Source organism: Triturus cristatus, chromosome 3_2 (assembly GCF_964204655.1).
Source record: "Triturus cristatus chromosome 3_2, aTriCri1.1, whole genome shotgun sequence".
Lineage (NCBI taxonomy): Eukaryota > Metazoa > Chordata > Amphibia > Caudata > Salamandridae > Triturus > Triturus cristatus.
This window is the reverse complement of record NC_140584.1, coordinates 1,196,259,769-1,196,277,134: the sequence shown is the minus strand read 5'-3', so window position 1 is coordinate 1,196,277,134 and position 17,366 is coordinate 1,196,259,769. Positions and strand designations below refer to the sequence as shown.

The window sequence follows — 17,366 nt, the reverse complement described above, 5'->3', positions numbered from 1 at the left end:
TAACGCACAGCACTGAAGGCTCTAAGGGCTGACACTGAGGCTGGCAGCGCACAGTGGGCTGATACTGAGGCTGGCAGAGCACAGTAACGCACAGCACTGAAGGCTCCAGGGGTTGGCGCTGAGGCTGGCAGCGCACAGTAACGCACAGCACTCAAGGCTTCTGGGGTTGGCGCTGTGGCTGGCAGTGCATAGTAGCGCACAGCACTGAAGGATCCAGGGGTTGGTGCTGAGGCTGGAAGCGCACAGTAATGCACAGCACTGAAGGCTCCAAAAAGTTGGCGCTGAGGCTGGCAGCGCACAGTAACTCACAGCACGGTAGGCTACAGGGGTTGGAGCTGAGGCTGGCAGCGCACAGTAACGCACAGCACTGAAGGCTCCAGGGGTTGGTGCTGAGGCTGGAAATGCCCGGTAACACACAGCACTGAAGGCGCATGGGATTGGTCCTGAGGCTGGCAGTGCACAGTAAGTCACAGCACTGAAGGCTCCAGGGGTTGGTGCTGAGGCTGGCCGCGCACAGTAACGCACAGCACTGAAGGCTCCAGGGGTTGGCACTGATGCTGGCAGCGCACAGTAACGCACAGCACTGAAGGCTCTAGGGGTTGGCGCTGAGGCTGGAAGCGCACAGTAAGGCACAGCACTGAAGGCTCCAGGGGTTGGCGCGGAGGCTGGCTGCGCACAGTAACACACAGCACTGAAGGATCTAGGGGTTGGCGCTGAGTCTGGCATTGCACAGTAACGCACAGCACTGAAGGCTCCAGGGGTTGGCGCTGAGGCTGGCAGCGGACAGTAACGCACAGCACTGAAGGCTCCAGGGGTTGGCGCTGAGGCTGGCAGCGCACAGTAATGCACAGCACTGAAGGCTCCAGGGGTTGGCGCTGAGGCTGGCATTGCACAGTAATGCACAGCACTGAAGGATCCAGGTGTTGGCGCTGAGGCTGGCAGCTCACAGTAACGCACAGCACTGAAGGCTCCAGGGGTTGTGGGCAAGGCTGGCAGCACAGTGCCATTGACACACAATTTGAAGGGGTTGGCGCTGAGGCTGGCAGTTCAGTGCCAGTAATGCACAGTAACGCACAGCGTTGAAGTCTCCAGGGGTTGGCACTGGGGATGGCAGCGCAGTGCCAATAACGCACAGTAACGCACAGCATTGAAGGCTGCAGGGGTTGGCATGAGGCTGGCAGCGCACTGCCAATAACGCACAGTAACGCACAGCCTTGAAGGCTGCAGGGGTTGGCATGAGGCTGGCAACGCAGTGCCAATAACGCACAGTAACATACAACATTGAAGTCTGCATGGGTTGACGCTGAGGATGATAGTGCAGTGTTAGTAACACACTGCATTGAAGGCTGTAGGGGTTGGCGCTGAGGCTAGCAGCGCAATGCCAATAATGCACAGTAATGTACAGCATTGAAGACTGCAGGGGTTGGTGCTGAGGATGGCATCACAGTGCCAATAACACACAGTAAAACACAGCACCGAAGGCTCCAGGGGTTGGCGCTGAGGCTGGCAGCGCACAGTAACACACAGCACTGAAGGTTCTAAGGGCTGACACTGAGGCTGGCAGCGCACAGTAACACACAGCACTGAAGGCTCCAGGGGTTGGCGCTGAGGCTGGTAACGCACAGCACTGAAGGCTCCAGGGGTTGGCGCTGAGACTGGCAGCGCACAGTAACGCACAGCACTTAAGGCTCCAGGGGTTGGTGCTGAGGCTGGAAGCGCACAGTAACGCACAGCACTGAAGGCTCCAGGGGTTAATGCTGAGGCTGGCAGTGCACAGTAACGCACAGCACTGAAGGCTGCAGGGGCTGGCAGAGCATAGTAACGCACAGCACTGAAGGCTCCAGGGTTTGGCGCTGAGGCTAGCAGCGCAAAGTAACGCACAGCACTGAAGGCTCCAGGGGTTGGTGCTGAAGCTGGCAGCGCACAGTAACGTACAGCACTGAAGGTTCCAGGGGTTGGCGCTGAGGCTGGCAGCGCACCGTAACGCACAGCACTGAAGGCTCTAAGGGTTGACACTGAGGCTGGCAGCGCACAGTGGGCTGACACTGAGGCTGGCAGAGCACAGTAACGCACAGCACTGAAGGCTCCAGGGGTTGGCGCTGAGGCTGGCAGCACACAGTAACGAACAGCACTCAAGGCTGCAGGGGTTGGCGCTGAGGCTGGCAGTGCACAGTAACGCACAGCACTGAAGGTTCCAGGGGTTGGTGCTGAGGCTGGAAGCGCACAGTAATGCACAGCACTGAAGGCTCCAGAGGTTGGCCCTGAGGCTGGCAGCGCACAGTAACACACAGCACTGAAGGCTCCAGGGGTTGGAGCTGAGGCTGGCAGCGCACAGTAACGTACAGCACTGAAGGCTCCAGGGCTGGCGCTGACGCTGGCAGCGCATAGTAACGCACAGCACTGAAGGCTCCAGGGGTGGAGCTGAGGCTGGCAGTGCATAGTAGCGCACAGCACTGAAGGCTCCAGGGAATAGCGCTGAGGCTGGAAACGCCCAATAACACACAGTACTGAAGGCGCCAGGGATTGGTCCTGAGGCTGGCAGCGCACAGTAACTCACAGCACTGAAGGCTCCAAGGGTTGGTGCTGAGGCTGGCCGCGCACAGTAACGCACAGCACTGAAGGCTCCAGGGGTTGGCGCTGATGCTGGCAGCGCACAGTAACGCACAGCACTGAAGGCTCCAGGGGTCAGTGCTGAGGCTGGAAGTGCACAGTAACGCACAGCACTGAAGGCTCCAGGGGTTGGTGCTGAGGCTGGCAGCGCACAGTAAGGCACAGCAGTGAAGGCTCCAGGGGTTGGCTTGAGGCTGGCCGTGCACAGTAACACACAGCACTAAAGGATCTAGGGGTTGGCGCTGCGGCTGGCATTGCACAGTAACGCAGAGCACTGAAGGCTCCAGGGGTTGGCGCTGAGGCTGGCAGCGCACAGTAACGCAGAGCACTGAAGGCTGCAGGGGTTGGCGCTGAAGCTGGCAGCGCACAGTAATGCACAGCACTGAAGGCTCTTGGGGTTGGCGTTGAGGCTGGCATTGCACAGTAACGCACAGCACGGAAGGCTCCAGGGGTTGGCGCTGAGGCTGGCAGCTCACAGTAACGCACAGCACGGAAGGCTCCAGGGGTTGGCGCTGAGGCTGGCAGCTCACAGTAATGCACAGCACTGAAGGCTCTTGGGGTTGGCGTTGAGGCTGGCCGCGCACAGAAACGCACAGCACTGAAGGCTCCAGGGGTTGGTGCTGAGGCTGGCATTGCATAGAAACGCACAGACCTGAAGGCTCCAGGGGTTGGCGCTGAGGCTGACAGCGCACAGTAACGTACAGCACTGAAGGCTCCAGGGGTTGGCGCTGATGTTGGCAGCGCACAGTAACGCACAGCACTGAAGGCTCCAGGGGTTGGCACTGAGGCTGGCAGAGCACAGTAACGCACAGCACTGAAGGCTCCAGGAGTTGGCGCTGAGGCTGGCAGCACGCAGTAACGCACAGCACTGAAGGCTCCAGGGGTTGGCGCTGAGGATGGCAGTGCACAGTAACGCACAGCACTGAAGGCTTCAGGGGTTGGCGCTGAGGAAAGCAGCGCACAGTAACGCACAGCACTGAAGGCTCCAGGGGTTGGCACTGAAGCTGGCAGCGCTCAGTAATGCACAGCACTGAAGGCTCCAGGGGTTGGCGCTGAGGATGGCAGCGCACAGTAACGCACAGCACTGAAGGCTCCAGGGGTTGGCGCTGAGGCTGGCAGCGCACAGTAACGCACAGCACTGAAGGCTCCAGGGATTGGCGCACAGCGCGCAGTAAAGATCACGAACAGGCCTGGCGCTGAGCGCTGGGAGGAAGGCTTTGTTTGGGATGCACCTGCTGTGCAAGGCCTTCTTTTGATGGCTTCCTGTTGCCATGGTAACCTGGCTCATCACGGCCAAGAGTGAATACCTGCCTCTCAGGCGCCATGTGCGTCAATAGCCAGATTGTCAGGAAACAAAAAATACAAAGCCAGGCGCCCCGTTATTCCAAGAATCTGCAGAATAAAAAAACCTTCTAGCAATATCTGGGCCGCGTGGCCTTCTGGCCTGCACCAGAGCCCGCATGTAGGTGTGATTTGCCTACATGTGCCGAAGCATGCAGATGTGTGGTGTCTTCACGCACCTTGTACTCTGCTGCTCCGTGCCACCACACACCGTGCACGGTGCTGCCCCGCGCCACCACACACCGTGCACGGTGCTGCTCCGTGCCACCACACACCGTGCACGGTGCTGCTCCGTGCCACCACACACCGTGCACGGTGCTGCTCCGTGCCACCACAGACCTTGTACTGTGCTGCTCCGTGCCACCACACACCGTGCACGGTGCTGCTCCGTGCCTCCACAGACCTTGTACAGTGCTGCTCCGTGTCACCACATACCCCGCTGCACGGTGCTGCACGGTGATGCTCCGTGCCTCCTCCGTGCCTCCTCACTGCACAGTGCTGTTTCGTGACTTCTCACTGAATGATGCTGCGCAGTGCCCCCTCACAGTAAGATGCTACTCCGTGCCTCCTCACTACCTCCTCGCTGCACGGTGCTGCTCTGTGCCTCCTCACTGGACAGTGTTGCTTCATGCCTCCACACTACCTCCTTCATGAACGGTGCTGCTTCGTCCCTCCTCACTGCATGATGCTGCTCTGTGCCGCCTCACTGCACAGTGCTGCCCCATGTCTCACTGCTACACAGTGATGCTCTGTACCTCCTCACTGCATGGTGCCTCTTTGTGCCTCCTCACAGCATAGTGCTGCTCTGTGCCTCCTCACTGCACGGTGCTGATCTGTCCCTTCTCACAACATGGTGCTGCTCTGTGCCTCCTCACTGCACGGTGCTGATCTGTCCCTTCTCACAACATGGTGCTGCTCTGTGCCTCCTCACTGCACGGTGCTGATCTGTCCCTCCTCACAACATGGTGCTGCTCTGTGCTTTCTCACTGCATAGTGCTGCTCTGTACCTCCACAATGCATGGTGGTGCTCCATCCTCCACACTGCCTGCTCACTACACAGTGCTGCTATGTGCCGCCTCACTGCTTTCTCACTGCACAGTGCTGCTACGTGTCTCCTTATTGCATAGTGCTGCTCTGTGCCTCCTCACTGCACTGTGCTGATCTGTGCCTCCTCACTGCACGGTGCTGATCTGTGCCTCGTCACTTCACGGTGCCTCCTCGCTGCACAGTGCTGCTCTGTGCCTCCTCACAATATGGTGTTGCTCTGTGCCTCCTCACTGCACAGTGCTGCTCTGTACCTCCTCACTGCACGGTGGTGCTCCATCCTCCACACTGCCTGCTCGCTGCACAGTGCTGCTACGTGCCGCCTCACTGCCTTTCCGCTGCACAGTGCTGCTACGTGTCTCCTTATCGAATGGTGCTGCACTGTGCATCTTCACTGCCTCTTTGCTGCATGGTGCTACTCTGTGCCTCCTTGCTGAAGGGTGCTGCTCTGTGCCTCCTCACTGCACTGTGCCTCCTCACTGCCTCCTTGCTGAAGGGTGCTGCTCTGTGCCTCCTCGCTGAACGCTGCTACTCTGTGCCTCCTCACTGCACTGTGCCTCTTCACTGCCTCTTTGCTGCACGGTGCTACTCTGTGCCTCCTTGTTGAAGGGTGCTGCACTGTGCCTCCTCACTGCACGGTGCTACTCTGTGCCTCCTCACTGCACTGTGTCTCCTCACTGCACGGTGCTGCTCTGTGCCTCCTCGCTGAACGCTGCTACTCTATGCCTCCTCACTGCACTCTGCCTCCTCACTGCCTCCTCGCTGCACGGTGCTACTTCATGCCTCCTTGCTGAAGGGTGCTGCACTGTGCCTCCTCACTGCACAGTGCTACTCTGTGCCTCCTCACTGCACTGTGTCTCCTCACTGCACGGTGCTGCTCTGTGCCTCCTCGCTGAACGCTGCTACTCTATGCCTCCTCACTGCACTGTGCCTCCTCACTGCCTCCTCCCTGCACGGTGCTACTCCATGCCTCCTTGCTGAAGGGTGCTGCACTGTGCCTCCTCACTGCACGGTGGACTCTGTGCCTCCTCACTGCACTGTGCCTCCTCACTGCCTCCTTGCTGAAGGGTGCTGCACTGTGCCTCCTCACTGCCTCCTCGCTGCACGGTGCTACTCCATGCCTCCTTGCTGAAGGGTGCTGCTCTGTGCCTCCTCACTGCCTCCTCGCTGAACGCTGCTACTCTTTGCCTCCTCACAGCACTGTGCCTCCTCACTGCCTCCTCGCTGCACGGTGCTACTCCGTGCATCCTTGCTGAAGGGTGCTGCTATGTGCCTCCTCACTGCACTGTGCCTCCTCACTGCCTCCTCGCTGAACGCTGCTACTCTGTGCCTCCTCACTGCACTGTGCCTCCTCACTGCCTCCTCGCTGCACGGTGCTACTCCATGCCTCCTTGTTGAAGGGTGCTGCACTGTGCCTCCTCACTGCACGGTGGACTCTGTGCCTCCTCACTGCACTGTGCCTCCTCACTGCCTCCTTGCTGCACGGTGCTACTCCATGCCTCCTTGCTGAAGGGTGCTGCACTGTGCCTCCTCACTGCACGGTGCTACTCTGTGCCTCTTCACTGCACTGTGCCTCCTCACTGCCTCCTCGCTGCACGGTGCTACTCCGTGCCTCCTTGCTGAAGGGTGCTACTCTGTGCCTCCTCACTACACTGTGCCTCCTCGCTGCACGGTGCTGCTCTGTGCCTCCTCACTGCACTGTGCCTCGTCACTGCCTCCTTGCTGAAGGGTGCTGCACTGTGTCTCCTCACTGCCTCCTCGCTGCACGGTGCTACTCCATGCCTCCTTGCTGAAGGGTGCTGCTCTGTGCTTCCTTACTGCACTGTGCCTTCTCACTGCCTCCTCGCTGAACGCTGCTACTCTTTGCCTCCTCACAGCACTGTGCCTCCTCACTGCCTCCTCGCTGCACGGTGCTACTCCGTGCCTCCTTGCTGAAGGGTGCTGCTCTGTGTCTCCTCACTGCACTGTGCCTCCTCACTGCCTCCTCGCTGCACGGTGCTACTCTGTGCCTCCTCACTGCACTGTGCCTCCTCGCTGCACGGTGCTACTCTGTGCCTCCTTGCTGCACGGTGCTGCTCTGTGCCTCTTCACTGCACTGTGCCTCCTCACTGCCTCCTCGCTTCTATTTTGCCACTGATAAAGAATCCCTCCTTGGACCCAATGAAGATTGAAAACTATAGGCCCACATCTCGCCGACCTTTCCCAGCCACAGTTCTTGAGAAGTCACTGAATGAGGAGATTCTAGCTTTTCCGGATGCTCACTTGCTGCTCGATTCTGCACAGTTCGGCTTTAGAGCAAATCACTGCACTGAGTCTGCCCCGGTAGCAGCCTCTGAGGAAGTTAGAATGGTAACCGATGACGGTGGAAAAGCGTCACTGAGTTTATTGGATCTCTCTGCCGCTTTCGACACGGTTCACCATTCACTCCTCTTGAAATGTCTCCATCTGCTTGGTTTTAGAAGCTCAGCTCTGACCCTGCTAAGCTCATTTCTGAGCAATAGGCAGCAACGGGTGGAGCTGCGGAAGTGAGCTCATCACCTTTCTCCCCACCATGTGGCGCTCCTCAGGGGTCCTCCCTCAGCCCCACGCTGTTTAATGTCTGTTAGCCCCTCATCAGGCTCATTCCAAGCCAGGCTCTAGCTGTGTTCTCTTACGCCGATGATACACAGATAGTGGCTTCTATCTCATCGGCCGTAAATAAGGAGGCCATACATTTCTGTAATTGCATGTCCCAAGTGGCACTATGGATGCAGAATAATTGTCGAAAGGGGACCTCATTTTGGAACGACTCATGATGGCCGCTGAGCCTAGGTACTTTAGCAACTCCGGTCCAGAAGGTTAGAAATTTAGGAGTCATTTTCAACACTGAATTATCCTTTTTGGAGCGAATAAACTCTATCACTTCAGCTGTTTATTTTTTAGCTGAAGGTTCTGAAAAAAATCTTTCCATTTATTCCCCCTGACTCCAGAAGACGGTCATATCAGCTCTTATTTCCTCTAAGCTGGACTACTGTCATGCTTTGTGTCTGGGTGCTCAGAAGTCTGTGATAAAGAAGCTGCAGGCTCTGCAAAACGCAGCAGCGAGACTGCGGCTAACAATACCTAAATGAAGTCCTATGTCAGAATCATTACAGACTCTTCACTGGCTCCCAGTGAGAAGGAGGATTGTCTCTAAGGCCATGTGCATGGTTCACAAGGCCCTTCATCGGATCGTCCCAAAGCAGTCGCAAGATCGCTTCTCCTGGCGTAAGCCTAGTAGGAGCCTTAGACCCGGTCTCATACGCTTCGTCATCATTCCTAGATCAAACAAAGCAAGATGGGGGGCAGGGCCTTCTCTACCTGTGCAGGTAAGTGGTGGAACTTACGTCCTTTCACGCTGCGATGCCAATCCTCTCTGATGCAATTTAGGAAGCAGCTGAAAACATGGCCGTTTACCAACGCAGTGGAATAAGCTGCTGCTAGAGTCACGCTGCGTCCTTACGACTTACCTGCTCTCTGTCCGCCCCTCCTACTATTCTCTCTTTTCACTTTTTTCATCTAGCGCTATGACACCTTCGGGTATGTGGGCGCTTAATAAAACTAATGTCATTCATTCATTCACGGTGCTCATCAGTGCCTCCTAACTGCACAGTGCTGCTTCATGTCTTTTCCCTACCTTCTCACTGCACGGTGCTGCCTGTGCCTCCTCACTGCATGGTGCTGCTCCATGCCTCCTCACTGCCACATCACTGCATGGTGCTGCTCCATGCCTCCTCACTGCCACCTCACTGCATGGTGCTGCTCCATGCCTCCTCACTGCAAGGTGCTGCTCTGTGCCTCCTCACTGCATGGTTCTGCTCTGTGCCTCCTCACTGCATGGTTCTGCTCGGTGCCTCCTCACTGCATGGTGCTGCTTCATGCCTCCTCACTACCACCTCACTGCATGGTGCTGCTCCATGCCTCCTCACTGCAAAATGCTGCTTTGTGCCTCCTTACTGCACGGTGCTGCTCTATGCCTCCTCACTGAACGGTGCTGCTCCATGCCTCCTCACTGCAAAATGCTGCTTTGTGCCTCCTTACTGCACGGTGCTGCTCTATGCCTCCTCACTGAACGGTGCTGCTCTGTGCCTCCTCACTGCATGGTTCTGCTCTGTGCCTCCTCACTGCATGGTGCTGCTCCATGCCTCCTCACTGCCACCTCACTGGACGGTGCTGCTCTGTGCCTCCTCACTGCAAGGTGCTGCTCTGTGCCTCCTTACTGCACGGTGCTGCTCTATGCCTCCTCACTGAACGGTGCTGCTCCGTGCCTCCTCACTGCCTCCTCGCTGAACGATGCTGCTCTGTGCCTCCTTTGTGCCTCCTCATTGAATGGTGCTGGTGCGTGCCTTTTTTCCTACCTCTTCACTGCACAGTGCTGCTACATGCCTCCTTCCTGCACGGTGCTGCTCCGTGCCTCTTCCCTACCTCCTCACTGCATGGTGCTGCTCTTTGCCTCCTCACTGCACGGTGCTGCTCTTTGCCTCCTCACTGCATGGTAGTGCTCCATGCCACCTCACTGCCTCCTCGCTGCACGGTGCTGCTCCATGCCTGCTCACTGCACGGTTCTGCTCTGTGCCTTCTCACTGTATGGTGCTGATCCATGCCTCTGTTAATATGAAAAACATTGATGCTGATATAAAAAACGATACGTTGATTTATGTGAACGAAATAGCGTCTTGTGAATTCCACATCCACTCTGCCTCCCAAATACGTAGTCAGGCAGCACTGAAACCCAGGCCCGAGGTTACTGATTGACAGGTCACAGGTGGAGTGGCCAGCTGGCAGACAAACGCACGGACGGGAAACCTTAGATCAATCCCACGAATAAACGCAGCGACACTACAATGATCAAGGGAGATTGGCCCCAACAAAGCACACATGGCCAAGGAGGTACGCATGCTCCTAAAACACCATAAAGTCAGATGCCACATGCGATTGGAACATATAGCCAATAAGAACACAGCACGCACAGTGATCCCGCGCTCCACATGCCGGACATCTGGGCACATTACCCACTGTCCTCATTGTGTCCACGCAAGGTCGTGGCCCACCTGTATTATTCATTAGACAATTCATTTATGACTCCAAAAGCTGCAACTTACATTCCTAGTCATACAGGGATTGCCAGGAACATGTTAATGCCTATGATGAACTGTATTTAAGAAAAGCACGGACCGACTGTAAATTGAGGCAGTCGTCAGACCCTATGCCTGTAACTGTTCTCCCGGCCACAATGTTTAATTAAAAAAACTGTTCATGTTTTGCTAAATGCCCCTTCTCTCTTGTTTTTCAAGATATTTCATGTTCAAGCAACACCTTCTCACTGCCTCCCCGCTGCACGGTGCTGTTCCGTGCCTCTGACGTGCACAATGCTGACCCGTGCTTCCACACTGCATCATGCTTCCCCGTGCCTCCCAGCTGCACTCTGCTGCTTCATGGCTCTTCCCTGCTTCCTCGCTGCACATTGCTGCTCCGTGCCTCCACCCTGCCTCCTCACTGCAATGGTTGTGCTCCATGCCTCCTCACTGCATGATACTTCTCCATGCCTCCTACTTGACTTTGCACTGCATGTTGCTGCTTCGTGTCTCCTCACTGCCTCCTCACTGCACAGTGCTGCTCCGTGCCTCTTGCCTGCCTCCTCGCTGCAGGATGCTGATTCGTGCCTCCTCACTACACGATGCTGCTACGTGCCTTCTTGTTGCACAGTGCTACTCCGTGAGTCCTCGCTGCACGATGCTGCTCCGTGTCTCCTCACTGCACTGTGCTGCCCTGGGCCTCCTCTATGCCTCTTCGCTGCATGGTGATGATCCGTGGCTCTTCACTGCACAATGCTGCTCTGTTTCTCCTCACTGCTCCGTGCTGCCCCGTGCCTCCCCACTGCACGGTACTCCTCTGAGCCTTCTCATTGCACTGCTACTCTGTCAGGTATCTGACAACACCAGCCAAAAACACCGGGCATTTGTTCGTGGTCTGAGATTAAGGAATGGTGCTTTAAAACACCATGGTCCCGATTCACAGAACTCATCTGAGACAAAATCCTAAACTTACTACTTTTGGTATTCACAGAAGGTATTTAGTAGTAGTAAAGTTAGGATTTTGTCTTAAGACAGACTTAAGACAAACTTAAGACAGACTTAAGACAAACTTAAGACAGACTTAAGACAGACTTAAGACAGACTTAAGACAGATTTAAGACTTAAGACAGACTTAAGACAAACTTAAGACCGACTTAAGACAGGCTTAAGACAAAATCCTAACTTTACTACTACTAAATGCCTTCTGTGAATACCAGAAGTAGTAAGTTTAGGATTTTGTCTCAGATTAGTTCTGTGAGTCGGGCCCCATATATCACATTCCCTTCAAATCATTAAAGAACGGTCTAGTCAGTTCAAAGAGTTTTCAAGTAATTTCTTGTTGTAATTGGCCTGTAAAACTTTTGGTCAAAGGGAAAATACAGCCTTTTGCCAACTTTTCTAGCTTTCACAGGCTTTGACAGAAATATACTGGGCTGGCTGATGGTAACCCTAGACTCACAGTGCTCTGGGGGCTTATTTTCTGCCAGTAAGGTCCCGCAGTATGTGTCTCTGTACTTTGGGCTGTTTAGTTACCAGGAAGCAGAGCCCTCTCTCTGCATTGGTAGTCGGTTCAGTAAGAGGGAGGGAGGTAAATCTTGTGACTGGTGTCGCCACTGGTGCTTAGCCCAGTTCCTCTCAGGTTAGTATCTCCTGTGCTTGTACTCTGTACTGATGGTTGGCCCAGTGCCTCGCTGTATAGTTTCTCTTGTGCTTGTTCACTGCACTGGTGCTGTGTCCAGCGCCTCGCAGTGTAGTATCTCTGGTGCACCTTCACTGCACTGGTGCTGTGTCCAGTTCCTCTCAGTGTAGTATCTCCTGTGCTTGTTCACTGCCCTGGTGCTTGGCCCAGTGCCTCTCAGGGTAGTATTTCCAGTGCTTGTTCACTGCACTGGTGCTGTGACCAGTGCCTTGCAGTGTTGTATCTCCAGTGGTTATTCTCTGCATTGGTGCTTGGCCCAGTGCCTCTCAGTGTAGTATTTCCAGTGCTTGTTCACTGCACTGGTGCTGTGTCCAGTGCCTTGCAGTGTTGTATCTCCAGTGGTTATTCTCTGCATTGGTTCTTGGCCCAGTGCCTCTCAGTGTAGTATTTCCAGTGCTTGTTCACTGCACTGGTGCTGTGTCCAGTGCCTTGCAGTGTTGTATCTCCAGTGGTTATTCTCTGTAGTGGTGCTTGGCCCAGTGCCTCTCAGTGTAGTATTTCCAGTGCTTGTTCACTGCACTGGTGCTGTGTCCAGTGCCTTGCAGTGTTGTATCTCCAGTGGTTATTCTCTGCATTGGTGCTTGGCCCAGTGCCTCTCAGTGTAGTATATCCAGTGCTTGTTCACTGCACTGGTGCTTTGCCCAGTTCCTCTCAGTTTAGTATTTCCAGTGCTCCTTCACTGCACTGGTGCTGTGTCCAGTGCCTTGCAGTGTTGTATCTCCAGTGGTTATTCTCTGTAGTGGTGCTTGGCCCAGTGCCTCTCAGTGTAGTATTTCCAGTGCTTGTTCACTGCACTGGTGCTGTGTCCAGTGCCTTGCAGTGTTGTATCTCCAGTGGTTATTCTCTGCATTGGTGCTTGGCCCAGTGCCTCTCAGTGTAGTATATCCAGTGCTTGTTCACTGCACTGGTGCTTTGCCCAGTTCCTCTCAGTGTAGTATCTCCTGTGCTTGTTCACTGCACTGGTGCTTGGCCCAGTGCCTCTCAGGGTAGTATTTCCAGTGCTTGTTCACTGCACTGGTGCTGTGTCCAGTGCCTTGCAGTGTTGTATCTCCAGTGGTTATTCTCTGTAGTGGTGCTTGGCCCAGTGCCTCTCAGTGTAGTATTTTCAGTGCTTGTTCACTGCACTGGTGCTGTGACCAGTGCCTTGCAGTGTTGTATCTCCAGTGGTTATTCTCTGCATTGGTGCTTGGCCCAGTGCCTCTCAGTGTAGTATTTCCAGTGCTTGTTCACTGCACTGGTGCTGTGTCCAGTGCCTTGCAGTGTTGTATCTCCAGTGGTTATTCTCTGCATTGGTGCTTGGCCCAGTGCCTCTCAGTGTAGTATTTCCAGTGCTTGTTCACTGCACTGGTGCTGTGTCCAGTGCCTTGCAGTGTTGTATCTCCAGTGGTTATTCTCTGTAGTGGTGGTTGGCCCAGTTCCTCGCAGTGTAGTATCTCCTCTGCTTGCTCCCTGCACTGATGCTTGGCCCAGTGCCTCTCAGTGTAGTATTTCCAGTGCTTGTTCACTGCACTGGTGTTGTTTCCAGTGCCTTGCAGTGTTGTATCTCCAGTGGTTATTCTCTGTAGTGGTGCTTGGCCCAGTTCCTCTCAGTGTAGTATCTCCTCTGCTTGCTCCCTGCACTGATGCTTGGCCTAGCGCCCCGCTGTTTATCATCGCCTGCGCTCTGCACTGGGGCCGGATCAGTGCCGTGCTGTGTGGCCCTAGCAGGGGTTCCTCTCAGCATAAGGTAGTCGGTCCAGTACCTCGCCATGTAGTGCCCCTTGCCAGCTCTCTGCACTGGTGCTAGCCCCGGTACGGTATAGAAATCTTCTAGTACAGAAAGGGCAGATAGATGCATGCCCCGCAGGAGGGCCTGATACCCCCCATGCCATGACCTCAGGGAGTGCACCACACACAGGCTCCTCAGGACACAGATACAGGTGAACGCCCTTACCTGTCCGACTCCCGCCTGGACGATCTTAAGCCCCGTCTGCGCCTCCAGGTCACTCTTTGCCGCTCCTGGATGGAGGGAGACAGAAAGAGAGGGAGTGAGTGGCTCCTGGACGCTGTGAGTGACCGAAACAGAGAGATATATGGCCACAGTCGGACTGGCATATGGGGGAATCTGGCAGTGCCAGGAGGGCGGGTCTGAAAGGTCAGTGTGTGGGCCGTATTTTGGCTACTCGTGGGCCTGTTTATGGTCTGCTGTGCCAGCTTTACTGTTGATTTCCCTGATATTAAAACAAACATTGCCTGCAGCAAGCACAAATGCATTCACTCTCCCACACCCTGCAAAACATCTCTCCCGGGTGTCTTTATAAGTTCAAAGCTGACCCGATTACAAATATGGGCCACCTTCATGGCTTTCTTCTTCACCAATGGGGGCCACCTTTACTTTGGTGCCTGGGTCTATTTTCTGTTCCAGTCCAATCCTGCGAACAGTAGCACTGAGTTGAGATGCCCTCACAATCAGATGTTCACTCACCAACTGCAAAACGCACCAAGAGGGTCATTTCGAGTTCGGTGCGACCAGGGCCATCTTTAACGCTAGTGGCGCCTGGGACGACAATCTTTGTTGCCCCCAGTGACATCCTTCTCCACGGATTCCCTCATGACCACCCTATAATGGTGCCTCTCATGTCTCCTTAACTCTCTCTCACATGTATTTAATTTCTCTTACCAATGTAGGGTGTCAGAGCACTCTGCATAACACACACTACACAGAGACAACGACTGAATGTGTAATTCAGTTAATTTGAAATGTTATATAAGAAAATGCGGGCCCCAAGGTCTAGGAGACGCACGCCACCCATGCTGGGAAGCACTGGATGTTAGGAGTGCTTCAGCTGGAGAAACGAAGGGATTGATTTACTAAATTTTCACGCAACACAGTGCTGTATCCGAAGTTGCTGCGCTACGTTGTGTGAAAAGGACAGAGCACAACAGAGCGCTCTCTGCTAAGACATGGAGGGGATGCTCTTTCCCCTGGTGCTGACGTACCTTAGGCTGCCTGGCGCCAATAAACGCACCCGTGCACCATAGTGTAACGGGGTGTACATAATGTCATGCATGGGTGTTGTAATGAAAGGGCACCCTTCCAGCCCAAGATTCTATCCTTTGTCAAGGGGAACACTTTATCGTTTCATATCTGTGCTGAATGAACAGCTACACCTGCTTTGTGGTGTAATTTCTTTTTACAAAATCTCTTTCTACGAATGATAGAAGGTCGGGATTAGCATCAAATCTCTTTCTACGAATGATAGTAGGTAGGGATTAGCATCAAATCCCTTTCTATGAATGATAGTAGGTAGGGATTAGCATCAAATCTCTTTCTACGAATGATAGTAGGTAGGGATTAGCATCAAATCTCATTCTACGAATGATAGTAGTTAGGGATTAGCATTAAATCTCTTTCTACGAATGATAGTAGGTAGGGATTAGCATCAAATCTCATTCTACGAATGATAGTAGGTAGGGATCAGCATCAAATCTCTTTCTACGAATGATAGTAGGTCAGGATTAGCATCAAATCTCTTTCTACGAATGATAGAAGGTCGGGATTAGCATCAAATCTCTTTCTACGAATGATAGTAGGTAGGGATTAGCATCAAATCTCTTTCTACGAATGATAGTAGGTAGGGATTAGCATCAAATCTCTTTCTATGAATGATAGTAGGTAGGGATTAGCATCAAATCTCTTTCTATGAATGATAGTAGGTCGGGATTAGCATCAAATCTCTTTCTACGAATGATAGTAGGTAGGGATTAGCATAAAATCTCTTTCTACGAATGATAGTAGGTAGGGATTAGCATCAAATCTCTTTCTACGAATGATAGTAGGTAGGGATTAGCATCAAAGCTGATGGATGGTTGCATGGGAACATCCATATACCACCTATGGTGCATCCCTTGACACAAAGTAGGTAGCGCAAATTAGAGCCTTGTGCTACTTCATGTTACTTTGGGGCTACTTTCCAATACAATTCAGGACTTGAGCCAGACTTAAATCCAAAAACATTGCTCGATGCACAATCACCTGGCGGTGTCTATTGGTGCCCCTTGGGTAATCTGGGTCTCGTGCCGTACCTGGAGACATCCTTCCAGGCCTGGGTGCGCAAACAGCAGATATCACAGATTTCCAGGGGGATAATGTCCCACCAGGTACTGCAGAGGACTAATATATATTTGGTCCTGAAGAAAGCCTACTATGGGTGCTGGTTGGCTGAAACATGTTGACCTTTTTTTGATCACCCATTGGATGTGTCGGATGGATTAAGAGTCCTCACCATGTCACTGTTTTTTAACCTTGCTGCCATCTCAGTTTCATAATCAAAGGTATAGGGGCCAATTTACAAGCTCATTGCGCCCCAGTGCGTCACTTTTATGGCTGCACCAACAGCACAATGGGCCTCCCCATATTTACAAGACCGTGTAAAGTCGCCCTGCGTGACTTTTCATGACTGTGTAAATATGTTTCCCTTGAACGCACAACTCTGTGTGAAATGGGCGTTCCATGGGCGTTGTCGTGGGTGTTCCCGCGCAACATCCATGCAATTTGCCGCATTCACATATTTATAACATTTTGTAAACCTGGGAATGCATCAGAACCCTACACCTTCCCAGGTGTGGTGTAAGGAAGCACAAGGAGGATAAATACTTTTATTTCTCCTCGGTTTTTCCTATTTCTATGCGTGCTGCATTCTGCGGCACGCATAGTAAGGGGAAAAGGCCTTTCATTATTGGTTTTTTGCAGGAATGTGTCCCTTTCTGCACAACAACAATCATCCCCACAATGCAGGCAACCTTGCAAAATGACGCACGGGTGTCTGCGCTGGCGCACGGCTGCTGTTTGTGCGCAGGGGAGAAGGGCAGGAATGCACCGTATCTTGCAGATACGGCGCATTCCTGCCCTTTTACTTTGACACGCGGCTGTTCAGCAGGAAGAGTGGCTGCACTGTCGTGCATCAAAATATTCTAAACGAGGCCCATAGTTTTGGAGGGATGGCAACAATTTAGTTTACCTCGTTTTTCATAGATCCCACCATGTCTCTCAGATAAAAGGCTCTACTTCCGCGTGCACTCCTTTCGAAGACCTCTATGCCAACTAAGGAAGCAGAGTGTATCCTGCATTAGATGTTTCTACCTCCCTCACCTGATCCTCTCGAAGAGCTGGATGGAGCTTACTGCAAAGTGGTAGATCTACCAGAAATAGCTCTGTCTGGTACCTACTCTGTGGACGCTATTCAGATGAATAGCAGAGGAGCGAAGTAACTGAACATAAGCAGACGAATTAAGCCTCTCCACTGGCAGATTCTTGGAGTCGAAGGACACCATTTACATAAAGATTAGAGACAGAAGAAGCAGCCTTTCCGGTTGGGTATGGAGTCGCTGCCTACTCTAACCATGGGCCGGAAGGCCATGAAATGTAGGTTGTAACTGGCACTAAGACGCAATGGCCGTAGCACTGCTCGCTTATGCACTTGGATTTCAGACTGATGCACACATATGATTTTATTTCCAATTGCAGATACAATGAAATTGCCATGAAGAGGAGTTTTAGCAAAACACGTTTGTAAAATTTTCATGTAAAGACACACATT

General features: G+C 53.4%; 1 protein-coding gene across 5 annotated transcripts in view; it reads right to left on the bottom strand.

The window, feature by feature from the left end:
- The window catches only part of PTPRN (protein tyrosine phosphatase receptor type N), a 472,242-nt gene that overhangs the window by 137,938 nt on the left and 316,938 nt on the right, over window positions 1–17,366 (bottom strand). For all 5 annotated transcript variants that reach the window (XM_085650116.1, XM_085650114.1, XM_085650115.1 and 2 more), the window contains exon 12: window positions 13,721–13,785. In XM_085650116.1, the coding sequence (XP_085506242.1) occupies window positions 13,721–13,785 (65 nt within the window). The remainder of the gene's footprint in view (window positions 1–13,720; window positions 13,786–17,366) is intronic.